The sequence below is a fragment of the Stegodyphus dumicola genome, chromosome X1 (assembly GCF_044657685.1).
Source record: "Stegodyphus dumicola isolate Sdum_Otavi_A_Nest chromosome X1, ASM4465768v1".
Lineage (NCBI taxonomy): Eukaryota > Metazoa > Arthropoda > Arachnida > Araneae > Eresidae > Stegodyphus > Stegodyphus dumicola.
Window position 1 is genome coordinate 187637485 of NC_140780.1, and position 17946 is coordinate 187655430.

General features: G+C 34.2%; 1 protein-coding gene across 2 annotated transcripts in view; it reads left to right on the top strand.

The window, feature by feature from the left end:
* The window catches only part of LOC118182809 (lysosome membrane protein 2-like), a 169038-nt gene that overhangs the window by 92318 nt on the left and 58774 nt on the right, over positions 1-17946 (top strand). The window contains exon 1 of one of the 2 annotated variants that reach the window (XM_035352206.2): positions 12469-12727. The exons of the other annotated variant lie outside the window; for it this stretch is intronic. Within the exon in view, the coding sequence (XP_035208097.1) occupies positions 12599-12727 (129 nt within the window). The 5' untranslated portion in view covers positions 12469-12598. Of the gene's footprint in view, positions 1-12468; positions 12728-17946 lie in introns of those variants that run through there. 2 annotated transcript variants of the gene reach the window in all.

The following is a 17946-nucleotide window of genomic DNA, read 5'->3' on the forward strand; positions in this document are numbered from 1 at the left end:
CAAGATGAGAAATAAAATAAAGATTTTGTCGTTCGGAGTTTTATACAGTCAGATTTTCAAAATACTTATTTTTTCAAATTTAGACAGTATTTCTACCAAACAGTCCAAATAATGAAATTAAGTTTGTGTAACAATGTTGTAGTAGCACTAAAATTCTGCATTTCGCGCTTTTATGATCAGATTGTCTTTTTGCGAGATTTCTTGAAAGGCACACGAACAGCGCTTCACAGTTATACAAAACGTTCTATAGTATAAATTTCATTTTTCATTTTTTCAATGCATTGATAGAAAATTCGAAACGTTTTTACTAAAACCATGATTAATTTTCTTAGTTCTGGTCTTCAGCAACAACGTTAATATAAAAGCTTGAATGTCGGTTGCTTCCAAGATAGTACTTCATTATTTTTAAGTAACGGATTTTGTTATTCAGCATTTTGACCTCTAAAGTGGTAAGAAAAATGAAGAGATGAGAGGATTTGCATACGCGAATAGATTGTAAAATTAATGTTGAAAGATAGTAAGAAAACATTCTGAAAACACATCAATCAACCTACAGTTTCAGTGACACAATTAATTCTAAGCTATGCTGTGCTAACTTTTAATTTTTGTAGATTCTTTATTGAATAAATAGCTGATGGTTTAAAATGAATTTCCTGTTTGTTTCTATATTTTATACTTGTAGACTTGAATTATTCAAACTCAAGGTTCAGATTTGTCCGATTAATTAAGCATGTGGAAAATACTTCTCTCACTACTTAATTACATCCACTATCAGGAATTTGTCTCGTAAGAGCTGTAGGTTTACTATATGGTGCGTTGATCAGTAAATGCGTTGAAATTAATTTATTTGCTTTAACTTCCAAGCGTTTAAAGATTTGGCACCTGAAATTCTAAAATTCCCCAAATTACCGTGAATAAACAGCATTTTCTTGATTATAATTAAAGTAACCCTGTAACTTTGCGCCGGCCACCAGTGGCCGAGCGGTAAAGTGGCTGAACATTGGTAGTTTGCTAAAGGTTCGAATCCCAGAGAACGTACTTGGCATGGGCATTTTCGTGATTTTCCCTATGTGTAATGTGTATACTAGCCAGTTATACAAGCGTAGCCAGTTATACAAGTGTATACAAGCGAGTTTCAAGTTAGAGTAGAAGGTGTAGAATATTGGAATAGAATACACCTCTACTATATTTACATACAGCTGATTTTTAAAATGTTAAGCTTAATAACGCATGTTTTCAATGTTAAATTCCTAAGATTATTTTAGATAATTTAACTTCAAAGAGTAAAGTCACGCGAATTCACGGAGTAAACAAATGGCTTGTTTGCTTGAATGGAAGGACTGATATTGCAACCACTGGTGTGTGTATTTAATCCTTGTATTTACCTTCATCATTTGCCCCTTCACCCTGATTACTACTGTGCTGTCTCAGCGTGGTGGAGGGGGGAGTCACTGAGCGGAATGTATAAAAAAAGTCAGAAGTTTATCTCCTGTCAGGGCCATTCCAATATGCCAAGCTAAAGCAGAGAATGCAAAGACAAGTGCCTTCAAGGAATTACCTTCGTTATCGCTTGTCACTGTCTCGAAGCCCCAGTGATATTTCCTTTTTTCCCTTTTACTTTTCTCTTTCTTTCATTTGGTTTCCACTTATGAACACTGGGCTCACTGAGATGCAGTTACCTCTCTTGTCTCTGGCTTACCATGGTGAGAACTGCAGACACGTTTGCCGTGCGTGCAGACCCGTACGGCTGAAAGGAAGATCCCGGTATTTAAAGAGCGAGGTACTGTCCTCAACATGCTGCTTTGGCCTTTGCTTCAGCCCATATGGGAAGCATTTATCTGTCCCCGCTACTTCATATCGGTTGATCACTAGCCCTTAGTGACAGTGGCTTCGGGATAAGCTTTCGTCAGTTCCTGCTCTCGAGAAAGCTAACTGAGGCTTCAGTTTATGTAGAGAGACTTGGTTAGCACTGGCACAGGGATTTGCATCCCTTTGTGGACGTGGTGAGTGAGGCTGCCATGTCCAAATCATTTATTACTTCAATAGCTTTTATACAAAATTCGAACAAAGTTTCATCTGAAACATAACTTCCTAATTAGAGCAATTGAATCAACTGAAAATTAGATTTCTTGTCATTAATAACGAAAATGGTGAACTACGAAGAATGTCGCCCTTAGTAAACAAATACGTGACAGCTACTATTGGAGAACAGAAACGAACATCAAGAATCTCCTGAATAATGACCTCCTAGTCGAAACTATAAACGCACAGCAATCTAGTTGGCTATTAAAGCTCACCCTTTTTGAACCGTTAAAATTAGCATTTCTCCACATTATACTTAAAATTTCCCAAGAAAGGTAACATCGGAATCAAACATTCTCTTTCTAATGGTGGATAAAATAGTCGATAAACTAAAAGCTCGATGTCTCTGCCCTCAAAAGAAATAAAAATCAAGCTAGGTTTATAATTGATACACAGCATATAATTTTGACTTTTAGTATTTCAAAGGACATCAAATTTGTCCATCTGCATTGCCAGGTAAGGCCGATAACAGCTTGCCATGTTATTTTTGCGAAACATCCAGTGGTATCCAAATAAAATAACTATCAAAAATGCTTTTTTGTAACAGATTTGAACGGTGAATTTATTTCAGAGCGAAATATAGAAGCCACAAATTTCCCTATGATATTTAAGGATCAAAGTGTTTATTGTTAACATAAACAAGAATATATGTTTTGGCTATCGTGGTAATAGTTGTCAACATATCGGTGATTTTGTGCCTGATTATTAAATATCATTACAAGCAAAAGAGAGGGATAGTAATTTGTGGCGTTGTAGATTGGGCCACTGTTTCAATCCTGTACTCAGGAAATTGCGACTTCAAAACTTGAAACTGTTCTGCGAAGTTTGTACTTCTGAAACAGAGTGCTGCGCCGTTAGAAAGGGGCCAAGGTACAGAGCTATGAAGCCAATTGTTACAATATAGCATTCCAATTGCGCCAACTACCGAAGCTGGGGATAATTGCTTTATGACAATTATTCATGATTTCTCGCGTTTTACTGAAGTAGTATGCTGCAAATAAAACATGATGTGGTGAAAATTATATGTGGTAATGCCAAAGAATAATTAAGCAAGGAACTAGTAGAATTTGACTCAAAGCATTGTGTTATAATTTATCCATATACTTTACCGTTAAACGGTGTTAGGGAACGAGCTAATCTGACCCTGCTGGAGAAAGCGCGAGCTCTGATTTTTGAATGAAAACTTCTAAAGTATCTCCGAGTTGCAGTGTTAACCGCAGGTTTTGTTCATAATAGAATTCCTAAGAGATCTATCGAGAACTCTACTGCTTAAAACGTGGTAAAAATCCTGATTTGAAAAATATTCGCGTGTTTGTTTGTGATGCCTATATATATATAAGACTGGTTTAGACTAGAAGACTGGTTTCTGATACCCAGAGCCCCGGCGAAATGTCACTTTTGCTAATGCAGTGAAATCTGTCCAGTCGGTGGCCACCCAAACCATAGTCCTCATTCTAGAAAAAAAGGCCATTCACAATCATTCAAAAACTAATTACATCTAGTAATAGTAGAGAGCAAACAAATCAGAAAAAAGAACAAGTAAATTTTAAAGCAGAATGTGATATAGGAAAACAACCAAAATCTCATCTGAGGAGCACATGCTCATTAGACAGCATGTGCTTTGAGGATTTTAATTCTGATATGGATATAGAAGCGGAAATGGATATTTCAAAACACCTTCTGCCCCACAAAACAAAAAAGCAGCATAGATAAAGTAAAAGTTTCATTATGGCTAATCTGTTGTCGTGCAGCTTTCGAGGATTGAACAAAAATCTTGTGTCTTAAAGATCTAATCGAAAATCGTCATCCAGTCTGCTTTGCAACACAAGAAACCTTCCTGAAACCTAAGCAAGATTAAGCTTCGGAGGTATTCTTGTATCAGAAAGATAGGATTTGTAATGACCGTATCAGCGGTGGTGTAGATATCTTCACAAAGCTTGATTATCCTTCAAGCATGTTTTCTCTTTCGACCTCCCTCCAAGCTGTTGTGGTACAGGTTCATATTCGAAAGTTGATTTCAGCATGTTCAATATACCTGCCTCCCAAAGAGCATCAAAGTCATGTGGAAGGATTCGTTGCAATGATGAAAGTTTTTAAGGATAATATCTGAGGCTATTCCGCAAGATCTTATCGGCAGTTGAATGTGATCTATCCAAGCCGGATTTTGATGTTAACTTAAAAGTTTCAAGTTGTGTGTCTCCTACCACTTAAGCGCAAGTTCCTACATTGCATCTACAGAAATGAATTTTCTTCCTTTTCCAAGGGTGAACAGAAAATCATCCTGTTTCTTCAAGTATCGTTACTTTTCGAAGGCTTTTTAACATTCATTGGACCTTTTCGAATCCCCTTCAAAGCCCGAGATTTCCTTAAAGCAGCTACAGCTTAATTACTGTTTTGGTTAAAAAAAAATTACTAACAAAATGCGATCTCGTGAACTTATTGTTATTGTGAGCAGCAAGCGCATTGAAAACAAAATCTCCACAAATGTTTCTAGGTTTTATAACAACTGCTGCGGGACGTCGACAAAGATAAACATTTTTTTACGATAGGCTTTCAAATTAAACGTCGTCTGGTGACTATTCGTAACTATTTTTTTCTGAAAGACATTCTCATCCCTTTATTAAATCCGCCCCAAAATTTAATGATTTTCTGATGACTAGTTTCGCCTGTAGGTAACTAATAGTAATAGGGATCTTCAGTTCTGGACACCTTATACTTTCAAATACAGCTCTCGGATTTTTACATCATCGCGCGTGCTTTGTTGAAAATTTGCAATCAGTTCGTAATCACCCAGCCAGTCAATCGGTTACCACCACACTATCTTTTCTGTATTGAAAGTTAGTCTATTTCAAAAACCACAAATTCAAAATCAGTTTCTGCACTCCTGAAGATGAAAGTGTGGGGAAATATTTTCTGTACGGATCAAGCTTTCTTATTATCAAAACGTAAACTAAGTAAATATTTCGGTTAATTTTTAAGTTCTGCATGCTAAATTAATATTGTTATAAGCTTGTACTTTACTAATTTAGAAATCGAAGAACAAAAGTCAGCGTTATATTTGCAAATTTTCACAGGACTAATTTCAATGGTTTTACCGAACCACCGAAACTAGTCCTGTGAAAATTTGCAAATATAACGCTGATTTTTGTTGTTTGAGTTCTAAATTAGTACTTGTTCAGCGTGTTATTTTATCTTAGCTGGTACTTTGTTTTAAAACTTTGTGTTGGACTACTTTTCTTTTGAGACTTTCACATGTTTCTAAATGTAATTTATTCTCATGATTGTTTTTCAGGCTGTTATATAATCACAGAAAATAATTTTAGAAATAAGAATAAAAGATTTAAAAGTTAGAATAAGCTCAGCCTTGATTTAAAGGGAATGTAAACCATGAATCGGAAATATTTTTAAAATAAGCTAGCTGCTGATAAGGCAAAACGCATGGTGCCAAAAACAACATATGTTTCCATTGTAAACTTTCTTTTCATAACATACCTCTACAAGTTTGGGTATCGGACAACCATATAAAAGCTGAAATTAGATTTAAAAGCTTGCCTTTTGTAAGTTATTTTCGCATCCATCTGACCGTGCACCAGTTGTGTAAGTGTTTGGTATATTCATACAGCAATTAGAAGATGAGTGGTTAGATTTTCGTCAAGGGTAGAACTGATTTTTCATGTTTCTTGTTCAGAAAATCCTAATGGCTCTATATATTTGTTGAATCATTTAGTCTCTTGGGTTGTGCTAAATTTAGTTAAAGAATTTCATGAAATTAATTAGTTTTATTTTCGAAGTGAATAACTACTTTTTAAGTTATAAATGTCACCTTTAATACAAATCTGACTTCCACGTTTAAAGTAAAAGAAAAATCGCCCAAGTTCGGAAGGTTAACGGAAATAACGTACAATGAATATTTGACTGTTTATAATTCCGCAGAGTGCTTGGAATACTCATTAAATATTTCAAGACTAATTTTTCCGAACTCATTCGACTTTTGTTTTTCTGGCTAGAAAAACAATGCTGAAAAGTTACGAAATCTATAAGGATGTGTCATTGACAAGGCTTCTGATATTCAAATTACGTTACTTCCTTTTAACGCTCAAACATCAGTTTAGATATTTATTATTTGGCTTTTTGTAACAAAACGTTTTGCATTTAAATTAACATTCTGTGATAACTATACTGCCCAAATTTGATTTCAGATTGTTTCCAGTTAGCTTGAAAAAGCGCCTACTTATAAAATACTATCGTTCTGTTAGAAATAGTTTATGGAATTTGGAGAACATGCTTTAAATTGTCTTGCTGAGTATAATATTTCATGTGTTTGAGTGATATAATGTTGAATATTTAACGAGTAATTAAAACATAAAGCGCTGATACGTCACATAAATTTGCATTCAGTTACGTCACATCCCATGGCTAAATTCAGGCATATTGATGCGCCATGAACTGCACACAGAGTATAATACAGCGAAATGTTTCCACTTTCCTATAAGAACGAAAATAAGATGTTTTTGATCAGCGTAGTCAGCACAAGTTCAATGTTGAATTGACTATCATTTCTGACGCAGCATGTAGGTCATTGTTTTTTCACTGGAAATTTTTATCTGCGAAATCGCTGAACGAGACAGTCCTCTTGCTGCAATCACGGCGAGCGATAAATTATGAAAGAATGGGAACAAAGAGCGTATGAATGAATTAATTTAATCCTTGTGGGCATGAGGTGGGTTTACTTTCACCGGCGAATCTCATCACGTGGTTGAACAGTTAGAAAAGTGTCAAGAGTAGGAAGGAAAAAGAAAGATCATTTTTAGATCCGTTGGTTGTGCTTTAGTGACAAATATCCTTTTCTTAGGTTATAAAACATAAAGTGGCTCATTGAATTGTAATTAAAAGGAATTTATCATATTCACTTTAACTGTTTTCTTTTTGTAATCTCTTCTGAATACAATACAACTTCAATGTTTTCTTTGCGAGAATTCAATTTGCTGTCTTGGAAATTAAAAATCGAGACTTTCATTGAAACAAATTTTCAGTAAAAAGAGCTGTAAATTTCAGTTTGCTAAGAAATAACGATGGGTATGGTTTGGGATTGCTTTCTTTAAATGAAAAGTTGTCATCAATCGTATAACATGAAATTTCGGTACTGAGCCAGTCATATGACTTTAACGCATGTCCCTTTCTACCACTTCCATTCTAATGCTTAATTATTCAATTCTGAATCCTCACTGTAATGCTCAGGCACTAAACTTTTCTTGGATAGACATGTTCAAATAGCTTAGCTTTATTTATTTAGTATGTGCTCCACCATTTGGCCCTACACTGAAAGGGAAGGATGCCCCATGGATTACGTTTTTAAAAGAAACTGGCTCGTATCCATGGAAAAGTCACGGAAAGGGCGATACAGTCAACCCGTTTGTCGGGACTCAAATCCCGGACCGAACTACCAGTGTTCAGTTGCTTTTACCTCCTGCTACTGTTAAGTCAAACTGCTTAGCTTTCTGCTTCATATTTTTAGACATTTTGCTTGTTTACCATTCTAAAGTGAATACTGTACTTTTTTTCATTTCAAAACCCTCAAATTTCTTTCTCGCCTTACAGAATTTGTATTAAATTAACCTGCTAATTATTAAATCAGCTGGTATTGAACTGATGAAGAAACGGCTGGCTGCCGGAAATCTCTGTAATGTAATCTCTCCTTAAAAAAAAAAATCGCTAACAAATTAAGTGTAATCCCCCGAGTTTCCCTATCATTTTATTGTATAGGTAGTATAATCTCTTTATATAAGAAAAAAAAATATAGCTTATAGCAAACTATCTATAGTTAAGGAAATACAAGATGATCGGCAACGAATTTCTTCAAATTGTCGCATATTCTTGATAGCAGGCAGTAAAAAATTTCCGAATAAAGTTTACTCATTGATAACAAGAGCTCACAACTGTAATGTCGATTGACTTGTCCTTGGCAAGAAGGAAAGCAGATGAGATTGGAAGTTTGAAGCGAGCAAACCCGTTTTGCTATTTTGAGCAACAAGCTACAAATGCATGGAAATCATCAAAGGGTAAAAACAATTTTACTTCGTTTGAATGCGAAACTATATCAGGATATTTGAATAAGGCAAAGCTCATGATAGCTATTTGCCTAAGGGTAAGGATGACATTATGGAGGCCTTTTTAAGAGCAGTCTATTCATATTCGTGTTACACGTGAGAGAAAACTCCGAAAACGCTTATGCAGCCAGCCCGTTTGCTTGGGTTCGAACTAGCATCGGACAGTGAGCACTCTGCCTCTGGTGGGCAAATGCGAAACTAGAAAAATTTGTTTCACACACTTCGTCAACTAAGTTAATGCTAGTTCGATAGAGAGGTTTCCATGACGTTTTTCTATGAATATATTAACACGCAGTGTTTTGACGTTAGTTTAAGCTTTTCTGTACATATTATGGAAGGCAGAAATTATTCAAGGTGTTCTCTTTTTGACAAGAACTCGCCGAAAACTGCAAAGCTACGTTTTCAATCCCTTGGACAATTGAAGACTTGGAAACATGTATTATAATTCTTTCATGTTTTAACACTTTTAAGAAAATAAGTATAGAAAGAGTATTTAATTCGAGCACTGATCTTTTTTTTTCCTAATGCCATATTGCCATATTTTGTTTTGTTTATATTAATCTGAGCTCTTGATCAGAAAGAAATGAAACTTTTAGATTAATAACGTTTCTATGTACAAGAAATAAAAATTTAGATTAGAGCACTGATTGAAACAAAGTATTTTTACATTTACTCTGCATAACAATTAAATTTCCGATATGTGAGTGAAGACAAATGCTCTTGTGTTATCAGAATAAGACTTTTTGAGATATTTCCTGGATATAGTTCATCAGTCTTAAATAAACGCTATCACGTATTTCTCTATTGTAATGAACATCATTTTAATAACTGTTATAAGGATTATTACGATACTCATTAACTAATTTGTTTTAGGTTTTCGACAATATTATTCAATTTGCACGGCATAAGGCCCCATCAGTGCCCGAGTGGTTAAGACTCCTAAATACGGGTTATTCGACCTAGTTTGGGTTCGATCTCGGGCAAACGGGCTGGTTGGCTTTCGTGGTTTTCCCAATGTATAACACTGATACGAGCCATTTTTCTTGAAGTCTTTCACGAAGGCATCTCTCCTCTTCGGCTCATAGCCCTCGTGGTTTTGCAATATTCAGATAACTTAACCTAACCTTGAAAAGTAAATATTCATACTTTACAATTTAAAAAATAATTGTTCATAGTCATAAACGGCGAAGTATCAGCTGATGAAAATTCTGTAATTAAGAAATATATTACTATGAGGAAAAATCGATTTAAAATGTCATTCGCTCTGACCGATTAATACGTTAGTGACATAGTTTTAAACTATGTACTTGAGAATCAACATCTGGTATTTCAAATGAATGTTTTTGAGTAGTGTAAATGAAGATCTAATTTTTTCCCCCTCTCTGAATAAGGATTTCATTCAAATATACCAAAACCTCTCGTGAGGTAGTGAATTAATATGTTGATTCTGTGATATTTATATAGAATTAGTCTTTGATTTTACTGAACAACATACTAATCTGTATGTCGAAGCAGTTTCTCTTGGAAAAGCCTGCAGGAAGGCATCCCTTTTCTTGGGCGGTGATTTCTTGAAGGTTTTCCGTATTTAGATAAACCAAGCCAAACCTTGATTACCTTTTACAGTACCAACCTCCATGAGTACTCCTTTTTAACTCATTTAATACCTAATTTAAAAAAAAAAAATGTTTCTTAAAAATCCGGGTTTCACTACTTTTGAGCATGTCTGGAGCAAACACCGAGTCATCTCCATAATGGATGGTCAATAGGGTGGGATTTTACTGCAAGCAATCTTCGGTAGTTCCCGCATAAATTGAAACAAAGCTAGCTTCAATCAGGACTACATCCCTGTAGAGAAATAAACCTTGCATGTTTTCTCTAAATAGGTTATACAAAAACAATGCGTTTGTAAAGCCCTATACCCCTATCGTGAAACCTTATAATGTAATATAATAAACTCACTTGAATAGCTGTCAAAGGGTTATTCCGTCATGTTTGACTCCCAAGTTTCTTTCCAAGTCCTTCGTGACGGTCATTAGCAATATTATGTGTAGCAAAACCGATGGTCTCCTGTACTCTGGCTGGTTGAGCAGTATCATCTCAGTATAACTTTCGACCTTGATATAAGTCTAAAAGGTTTCCAGAGCAGACCAGCATTCCATTCGCGAAGGTCGGGCTTTATGACCTCGCACTTGATAATGTAAATCTAACAAAATAGATGGCGGCATACTAAGCTTGGCTTTTCGCTTGTGAACATATATTGGAGGAAATCGCGTAACTGAAATAAATCTGTGGAAGTAGTGGAAAGGTAAAGTATTTTCCAGACTGTATCACATATCTCATGTTTCGTCACGTTAAAATTTAAATGAGCTACTTTTTGCGTTGATGGTTTTTAGCAACTATTTAGTACGCAAATGGGCTCCAAATACAAGTCCATATGGAACATACCTGCTTGTGACTAACATAGTTTAGAAACAAAAGCACTTAAAATTCTCTCCCCTCAAAAATTCCTCTCGAAAGGTTGTCAGAAAAAGATGCCATCGGGTTTCATCCTACGGGTGGCTCTATAAAAACTGGAATAAAGCTTTTGCTGACAGTCGTCGCGTGCTTTTATTTTAGTAAAGAATTCAATAGTTGATTTGTTTATAGTGAGTAATTAGAGTGAGCTATATAAGAAATAATTATAAATGCTACTAGAAACACTGTTTTGTAGCGACAGTACGTATTTTTTGGAAGCAGGAAAGATGAAAAATGAGCAGCGCCCTCGCCGGGAATCGAACCACGGACCTCTGAAATACGCGCCCAGCGTGCTGAGCACTACACTACCAAGGCATGCTAAGAAGGCGAAAGAAATATCTTAATAGTTTGACTATAGATCTGTGCATTTATTAGAAAGACCTTCCTTATTTTGTTTGACTTTCAGAGCCATTAGCTAAATCTCGGTAGCAAAAAATAAGTTTAGATAGGGTGGAAATATCTCAAATGAGATTTGTATATTCATATAAAACTCGCTTAAGATTTTTTCAAATTTGCAAAAGATTGATTCAGGAGCACGCGAATGTCTGAAAACTATTAAATCTGATTTTACTTGTGAATTCTCGTCTCTTAGACATTGGCACAGTGACACAATTAAAACTCGAACGAAGAGTCGGATCATATTGCGTATTCACTCAGTGCTATAAATGATAAGCTAGCCAGTTTGGTGGCCCATTAGATTTCACGATGATTCTGATCACGGCTTAATGATATCCATTGCGATTTTATTGCATGATGCACTTTTTTTTTAAGTTCCAAACTCTCAGTACTGTATAAAAAAGGCCTTTACGGATATTTAATACTTGAATGTTTCATAGAAATAAAATACCTGTAAAATTTTAATATAGTAAATTTTTATATAGTAAGGATTAGTTACTCAAATTTAGTCTGTTTTAAAATTTGTGTTTCTGGCGAATATCATTGCTGATAAAACTGGTTGTACGAATAACTTTACTTGTTAAAATTGATAGACATTTCAGGAATGAGAGTCTAAAGAAAACATGAAGTTTGTCATATGGTATAAAACGAGAATTAAATACTAGTGAATGTAATACTGATCTACCTATCAACGAAATTAAATATAATGCCGTTGTTTCAAAATAGTCTAAAAATTTAAATGAAGGCAAAATACTCAACTTTTGACTGGCATTCGTTTTAAATATAAGAAATGCTATTGCAACTTAATTTAGGGGGGAAAAAATCTGCAGTTGCAAAGGTGGAAAGAAAATTCAGAATTTTGCGCATATCACTTCAAAATAGCATTTTTCTTTTCTCCTTAAATTTCAATGTCTCGACTATATCTGTATTCGCATATTTTATGAAATCTGGGAATTTTATTTGGATCCAAAGACAGATGACGATCCGTGAGCCTAGTAATTTGATCTTGAACATCAGACGTAACAAATTCTCGCTGGTGGAGTTGGGGAAAGTTAAGCTCTTCGGAGGAAAAAAACTTGGTCAGTCTTGCCCTACATTAAGGGGGGGGGAAAGAACCTGTTCTCCAATTTTCTCTCACGTATGTCCACGTTTTGTGACTGATCTTGAACTGGAAAAGTTAGAGAGGGGGGGGATGCAACACGTGTTGTTTTGCGTACTTTGCCGCTAGCCAATAGATATGGAACTAGTCTTGTGTCATCAAAACAGCCACCAATCGGACCGCCGTGCGCAAAGATGGCGCTAGCGGCGCGATTTATCAACAAAACTTTTTCGATAACTGAATGATGAAAATTGTTAAGATTAAATACACAAAGAAAACAAAAACGCCGAAATATGACGGAATTGGCTAGGAAGATATAGAGATCTGCTTCTTTTAACAAGTGATACCTTACTTCAAGGCGGTCATTTTTATTCGAGTGTGTGGTAACATTTGTAAGACTATGGCAATCACAGTGGACAGAGCTAAAATTGGAGTAGTACTGCTGGGCTTAGTAGGTGTACTGCTGTTAGTTATAGGAATTGTAGCCTTATCAATTTTCCCTTCAATATTAAAAGCAAAGATAGAAGAGGTATGTTTTACTTTTCGCTATTTAATTTTTTTATACAAAGTACTGTGCTGTTTGTATTCAAATTTTCTCTTTATGTGAACCTATAAAAGTTTAATAAATTTAAAATTGCAATTATGTAATTTTATTACGTATTTTAAATATGCTGGTCTATAGTGTCTAGTATTTTCACTGTTTTTTTAATAAAACGCATGAAGTTTTAATCTGTACGTTTAGACCGGTCAGTAGCCGGCCAGAGCCGCGAATTCTTTATTGAATAGATTGTTCACTCCGAGTTATATTCCCGAAGAATTGTATGGTTCGCTGAGTTTTTGTTTTTATAATATGGATAATGATTCGTTTCCTCTCAGAAAGTACTCCATAAAGACATTTCTACCCAGAAGCGCTAAGCTGAGCTGCTGTCATTCTTGATGTAAATATTCCGCATTTCTTTACCTTGAATGGTCGCAAATATGGGGTCTTAACTATAAAATTTGCATAACGAACTATTATGAATTTTTTATGAAAACTTTTACTTTTTTCAATGTTTGTTTCATTTCAAATGATCTTAATTTCTTGCTGATTTTATTATACACAATAAATCTAATATTGAGCTTAAGTTGATATTTATAACATTTTAATGCGATTTATGTATATATATATAGAGAGAGAGAATATTTATTTACTATATTTATTATAAAATATAACATTTTACAAAGCTTCCCCGACTTCTCCAAACTAGATATTTTCACAGTTAAATCTTACATTCCCAAGCTTCCCTATCGACTTAAATCGATTAAGAATCATGTGTCGTCTGCTTACTTTAAATAGGAAGGTGAACACGTCCGATGATTTTTCTTTTCATTTTGAACTTGTAGAGCAAGATCTTGATATTCAGAGCTCGCTAGACGAAATGAGATCGAAAGTTGCCGGTTCGCCCGACATGAAACAATAGCCTGTGGCAAATTTGTGGAAGGAGAAGCTTTGCGTTCTCATTTTTCTTCAAACTAACTCCAATGGTCAAATTTCTTTGACATTTCAATGAATTAATCTTCATGAAATACCAAAACAAATTGAGATTTTAATTCATAAATATGTTTCATATACCGTGTTTACATTTCTTTCTCACTGTTTACTCAAGCAGATTTTGTAAAACTGTTAAAGAAATAATTTGACCCGGATAAAAATTCTTAGGTTTCCAGAGTGTTCAGCTTTAAGTCGGTTATATAAATTACTTCCTTTTCGTGATAATATTCACCGTTTTGCAGCATGTTGCATTTCATGAAGTTGTTTGTCTGTCTTGAAAATTAAGTAAGACTGATCATCATAAGATTATAACTTTACGGTGGGTCGTGGGACATAGAATATTTTTGGAAAAGAACATAGAATATATTCGTAAATTTAAGTTGATCATTGTACACATCAATTTTGAATCGCATTTCTGAAAAATTCCGTTTTATTTAAACAGCTATTTCTTGCATGATAACGTGGCAACGTTAACACATTCGTCGATGCTTTTTCATTATCTGAGATTGCTGAATATCGCATTTAAGAATACAGCACATAAGTTGCCCAAAAGGCACAGATAAATGGCTTATCGAATTTAGATACTTCAGGTTATCTTACTCAAACAATAATATACCGTGTTATTGAAGAATATGCTTAGATGCAACTTTTTTCGGCTCCCAAGGAAATAATCTACGTTTACTATCGGTTCAAAATGTTTGAAATACTCAAGCATCTGAAAGTCGGTTTATAGATTCAACATCCCATGACAAAAAACTAAAACTTCTTTAAATTCATTTTGAATTGAATCATTCGTAAATTTGTCAATTGTGCTTGAAGGCTTTTTATTTTGCAGCATTCCTTTTTTCTTGATGTAATTTTAATTTCTACTTATTATTTGAATTTTCTTTTCCGTCTTCTCATGCTGAAGTGTTATTGAAAAAGGAAACTCTATCCAGAAATTTCTGTTATGTGTGATAATACAGCTAGGAATAATTAAGCCCCATAAGAAATGTAAACGAATAAAGAATTCAAAAGCAATATTGATTTATTTCATCAGCTTCTATTAAAAGGATTAATTTTATACTGCAGGAAGTCTTTGCTAATATTAATTATCCAACTACAGAAGGAATGAGATCACTAAATTCTGGTAGTCGGGACTGATTCGACTCCTTGCGCAACAGTTTAGCTTTTATACTTTGTTATTCTGGCATGCAGCGGGAGATGCACTACTCTTGCTCTTTCCAGATTGCTGAAGGAGTCTCCTTAGGATCCTGAGGTATGTAAACGTCCAAAGATGAAGCTTCTTCAGTTGAGATAGCCTTGTTAAAGAAAAATACAGTTTAGCTGTATGTGTATTTTCCTAATAAAGCTGATGCTATATAAATAAAAGCCATTCCCTATATAGTCCTGTGCGAATGAATCTCATCTTTAGTGCTTTGCCGTAAAACGCTACTTAAATTCTAAAGGAGGATAAGGAAGTGATTACAGCTCATTTATTCATTATTTCTCGAACCATCTATTCGGCAAAACTTCAAGTTCATGATACAAATACTTCTTCTGTGTGCGTGTTTTAATAAATCAAGAGGTGGACAAGAAAACTGGATAGAAAGATACAGCAGTACAGCTTAATGTGTCACATTTAGAATACTAAACAGCGCATTTTCAAGGCTTTCTGATAACACCAATGACGTCTAGACTATGATCAGCATAAAAAATCTGAAATTCAAACCCGGTTTCTTTAGAAAATTTGGTGAATTTGGACACAAAGAGTACTTGTAAATCTGTTTTGCTAAAATTATCAAGAGGTAGTATTATGGAAAATAATTTAACATATGAAACTAAGCCTTTAGGTTAAAAATGAATTGAATTACCGCGTTAAAATAAAAATTTCTGAAAAAGGTTACTTAAGTTGATCGCATTTAACAAGAATTATTAGGATAAGGTTGATAATCAGGGGCATATGTAACAAAAATTTAAACGAATTAAGTTATGTCTTGGTAGTTAATTCAGAAATCATTTCGTCATCATAAAAATGCAGGTGCAATTAAATAGGCGGTTTCCCCTTCATATTTAAACAAAGTTTAAACCATTAAGAATCTGGAATGTTAGGAAATTTGTTTTTTTTTTTTTTCGAGGGAATGCTTATTTTAAGAAGAAATGTTTTGAGTGTGAAAAGCACCCATAAACACTGGCCATGAACCTTTTCCTAAATTTTGGATTTTATTGCAGTTCAAGTAATATTACAGTTTCAAGTCTCTATCAGATGTCATCTGTTTCTAATCTTACTGATTCAAAAATTATTTAAGTTAAGCTCGTAATTCGTTCCCATTATTTCATGAAAATATGTAAAAGACAGATGAAGTCGTGAAAAGTTTTCTTGGGGGAAGCAGTTGAGATTGCATTCACTTGCATTAAAAAATTATATTTGTTCTTGAATTAATTTATGGTATATTTCCAAAAATTATTCAGTTCGTTTATTCATATTCATATAACTGATCATATCTCGTAAAACCTGTGTATCTAACGCTGGATCCCCGTCATGAACTAGTCACTATAATGAATTTCTATTTCCAAACAAAATCTTTTCCAGAATAATATTGCTATAGTGATTTAACACCTCACTAAGCGTTGGAGTAATTTTGATATGCTTTTCAGTAATGATTTCGCTTGTTTTCTCATATTTCTGTTGGAAAGCGTAAGTAAAGATCGATTGGGGCATCCTTTGTGATTTCCTTTCGTATACTTTAGTAGACATATCATGAATGAAATCGATTGCGGCTTAAAATATACATATTGCTCTAAGTAATTTTTAAGCCACTTTCTGTGTGAAGATTTGTTTATAGCTCAGTTTCTGGATAATGAATGTGAGAAGCTATAATACTGTAGCGTTTTCCCCGCTGGCATTAAGTGAAAAAAAACGTCATCTTGAAAATAGACTTCCAAAACGTCGTAAAATGAGCTAAGTAAATCCTCCATGTTCTTGATTTACGAGATTCTAAAGATATGTATACAATAAAACTAACACTGTGTTAAGGTGTTCTTTAAGTTCCAGGTATAAAGCTGTAAAGCCAATGCGTACAGTATCTTTCAGATGTTAGTTGAAATAGAAAAACTTTACTAATATGAAATCAAATTAGAGGGACTAACTTGCTTTAGTATTAAATAAATTGATATTAGTATCCTTGTACTTTGTACGCTTGTAATATTTGTAAGCAAGTGTACCCAAATAAGGGAGCTGTAATTTATCTAAAATAATCAAAATGAATTTGCTGGAGTAATCCGTTACCCGTGATAAGAGCCGAGCAAATCTGGACAGACACGAGGAACCACGATTGAATCAAATTTGAGAGATTATTCCATTAGTTGACAGAAATGGGTTAAGCTTCTTTGCTTTCAGATCGCCAGTTATGAGGTTTCATTACTGATTTGAGACAGCAAAATTAAAACTAGAGCAACTTCATGTACATTATATACATTTTTACAACTTTATTAAATTACGTAATTACGTAAATTCACTTTTATACATAAGTATTCTTTTATGCACGATGCGTAATTTTAAATTAGTAATGTGATTTCATTTCAATGCAACAATGAAATATATATCATTCGTGACATCAGAGTTTTTTTTTATTATTATTATTTCCGATTCTGTTTGAGGAAATTCCACTGACCTACGTTTTCTTGACCCTGATAACTTACTTGACACCGTATTTCTGCAAGCCACATGTTTTTAGGGGACAACATACAAGCATAACACGATAAGCTACATTACGGGAGGAGAGTTTGCGGTCTTTCCGAAGTATTGCGTGATTATTTCTTTCCCGTTACAACCTGCCCAGATTCACTTTCTCCTTTTACACATAGTCTCGTGGGTATTAAAGTTCAGACAACTCATAATCATGCTATTAGTTTAAGGTCATTTACGTTGTTGGAATTTTTAAAAACAAAACTTCAGAAACCTGTTTCGTGCAATTGAAAGGTCATTACTTTGCCATACTTGATTATTGATCAATGATAGAAACCTAATATTATCTAAACATAAAATTTTACGCAACGTGTTTCCCGTGAAACTATGAATTTAATGTTTTTGATGTTAAAAGTAAGTTTGAATATTCGTTAAAGAAATTATTATTAAAAGCATGACTAATATATAAGCTAATGTCTGATAAAACAGAACTGATTTCTTAAGATAATACTAATTTGTAGGAATTTATGCTTCCCAAGAAAAAAGTACC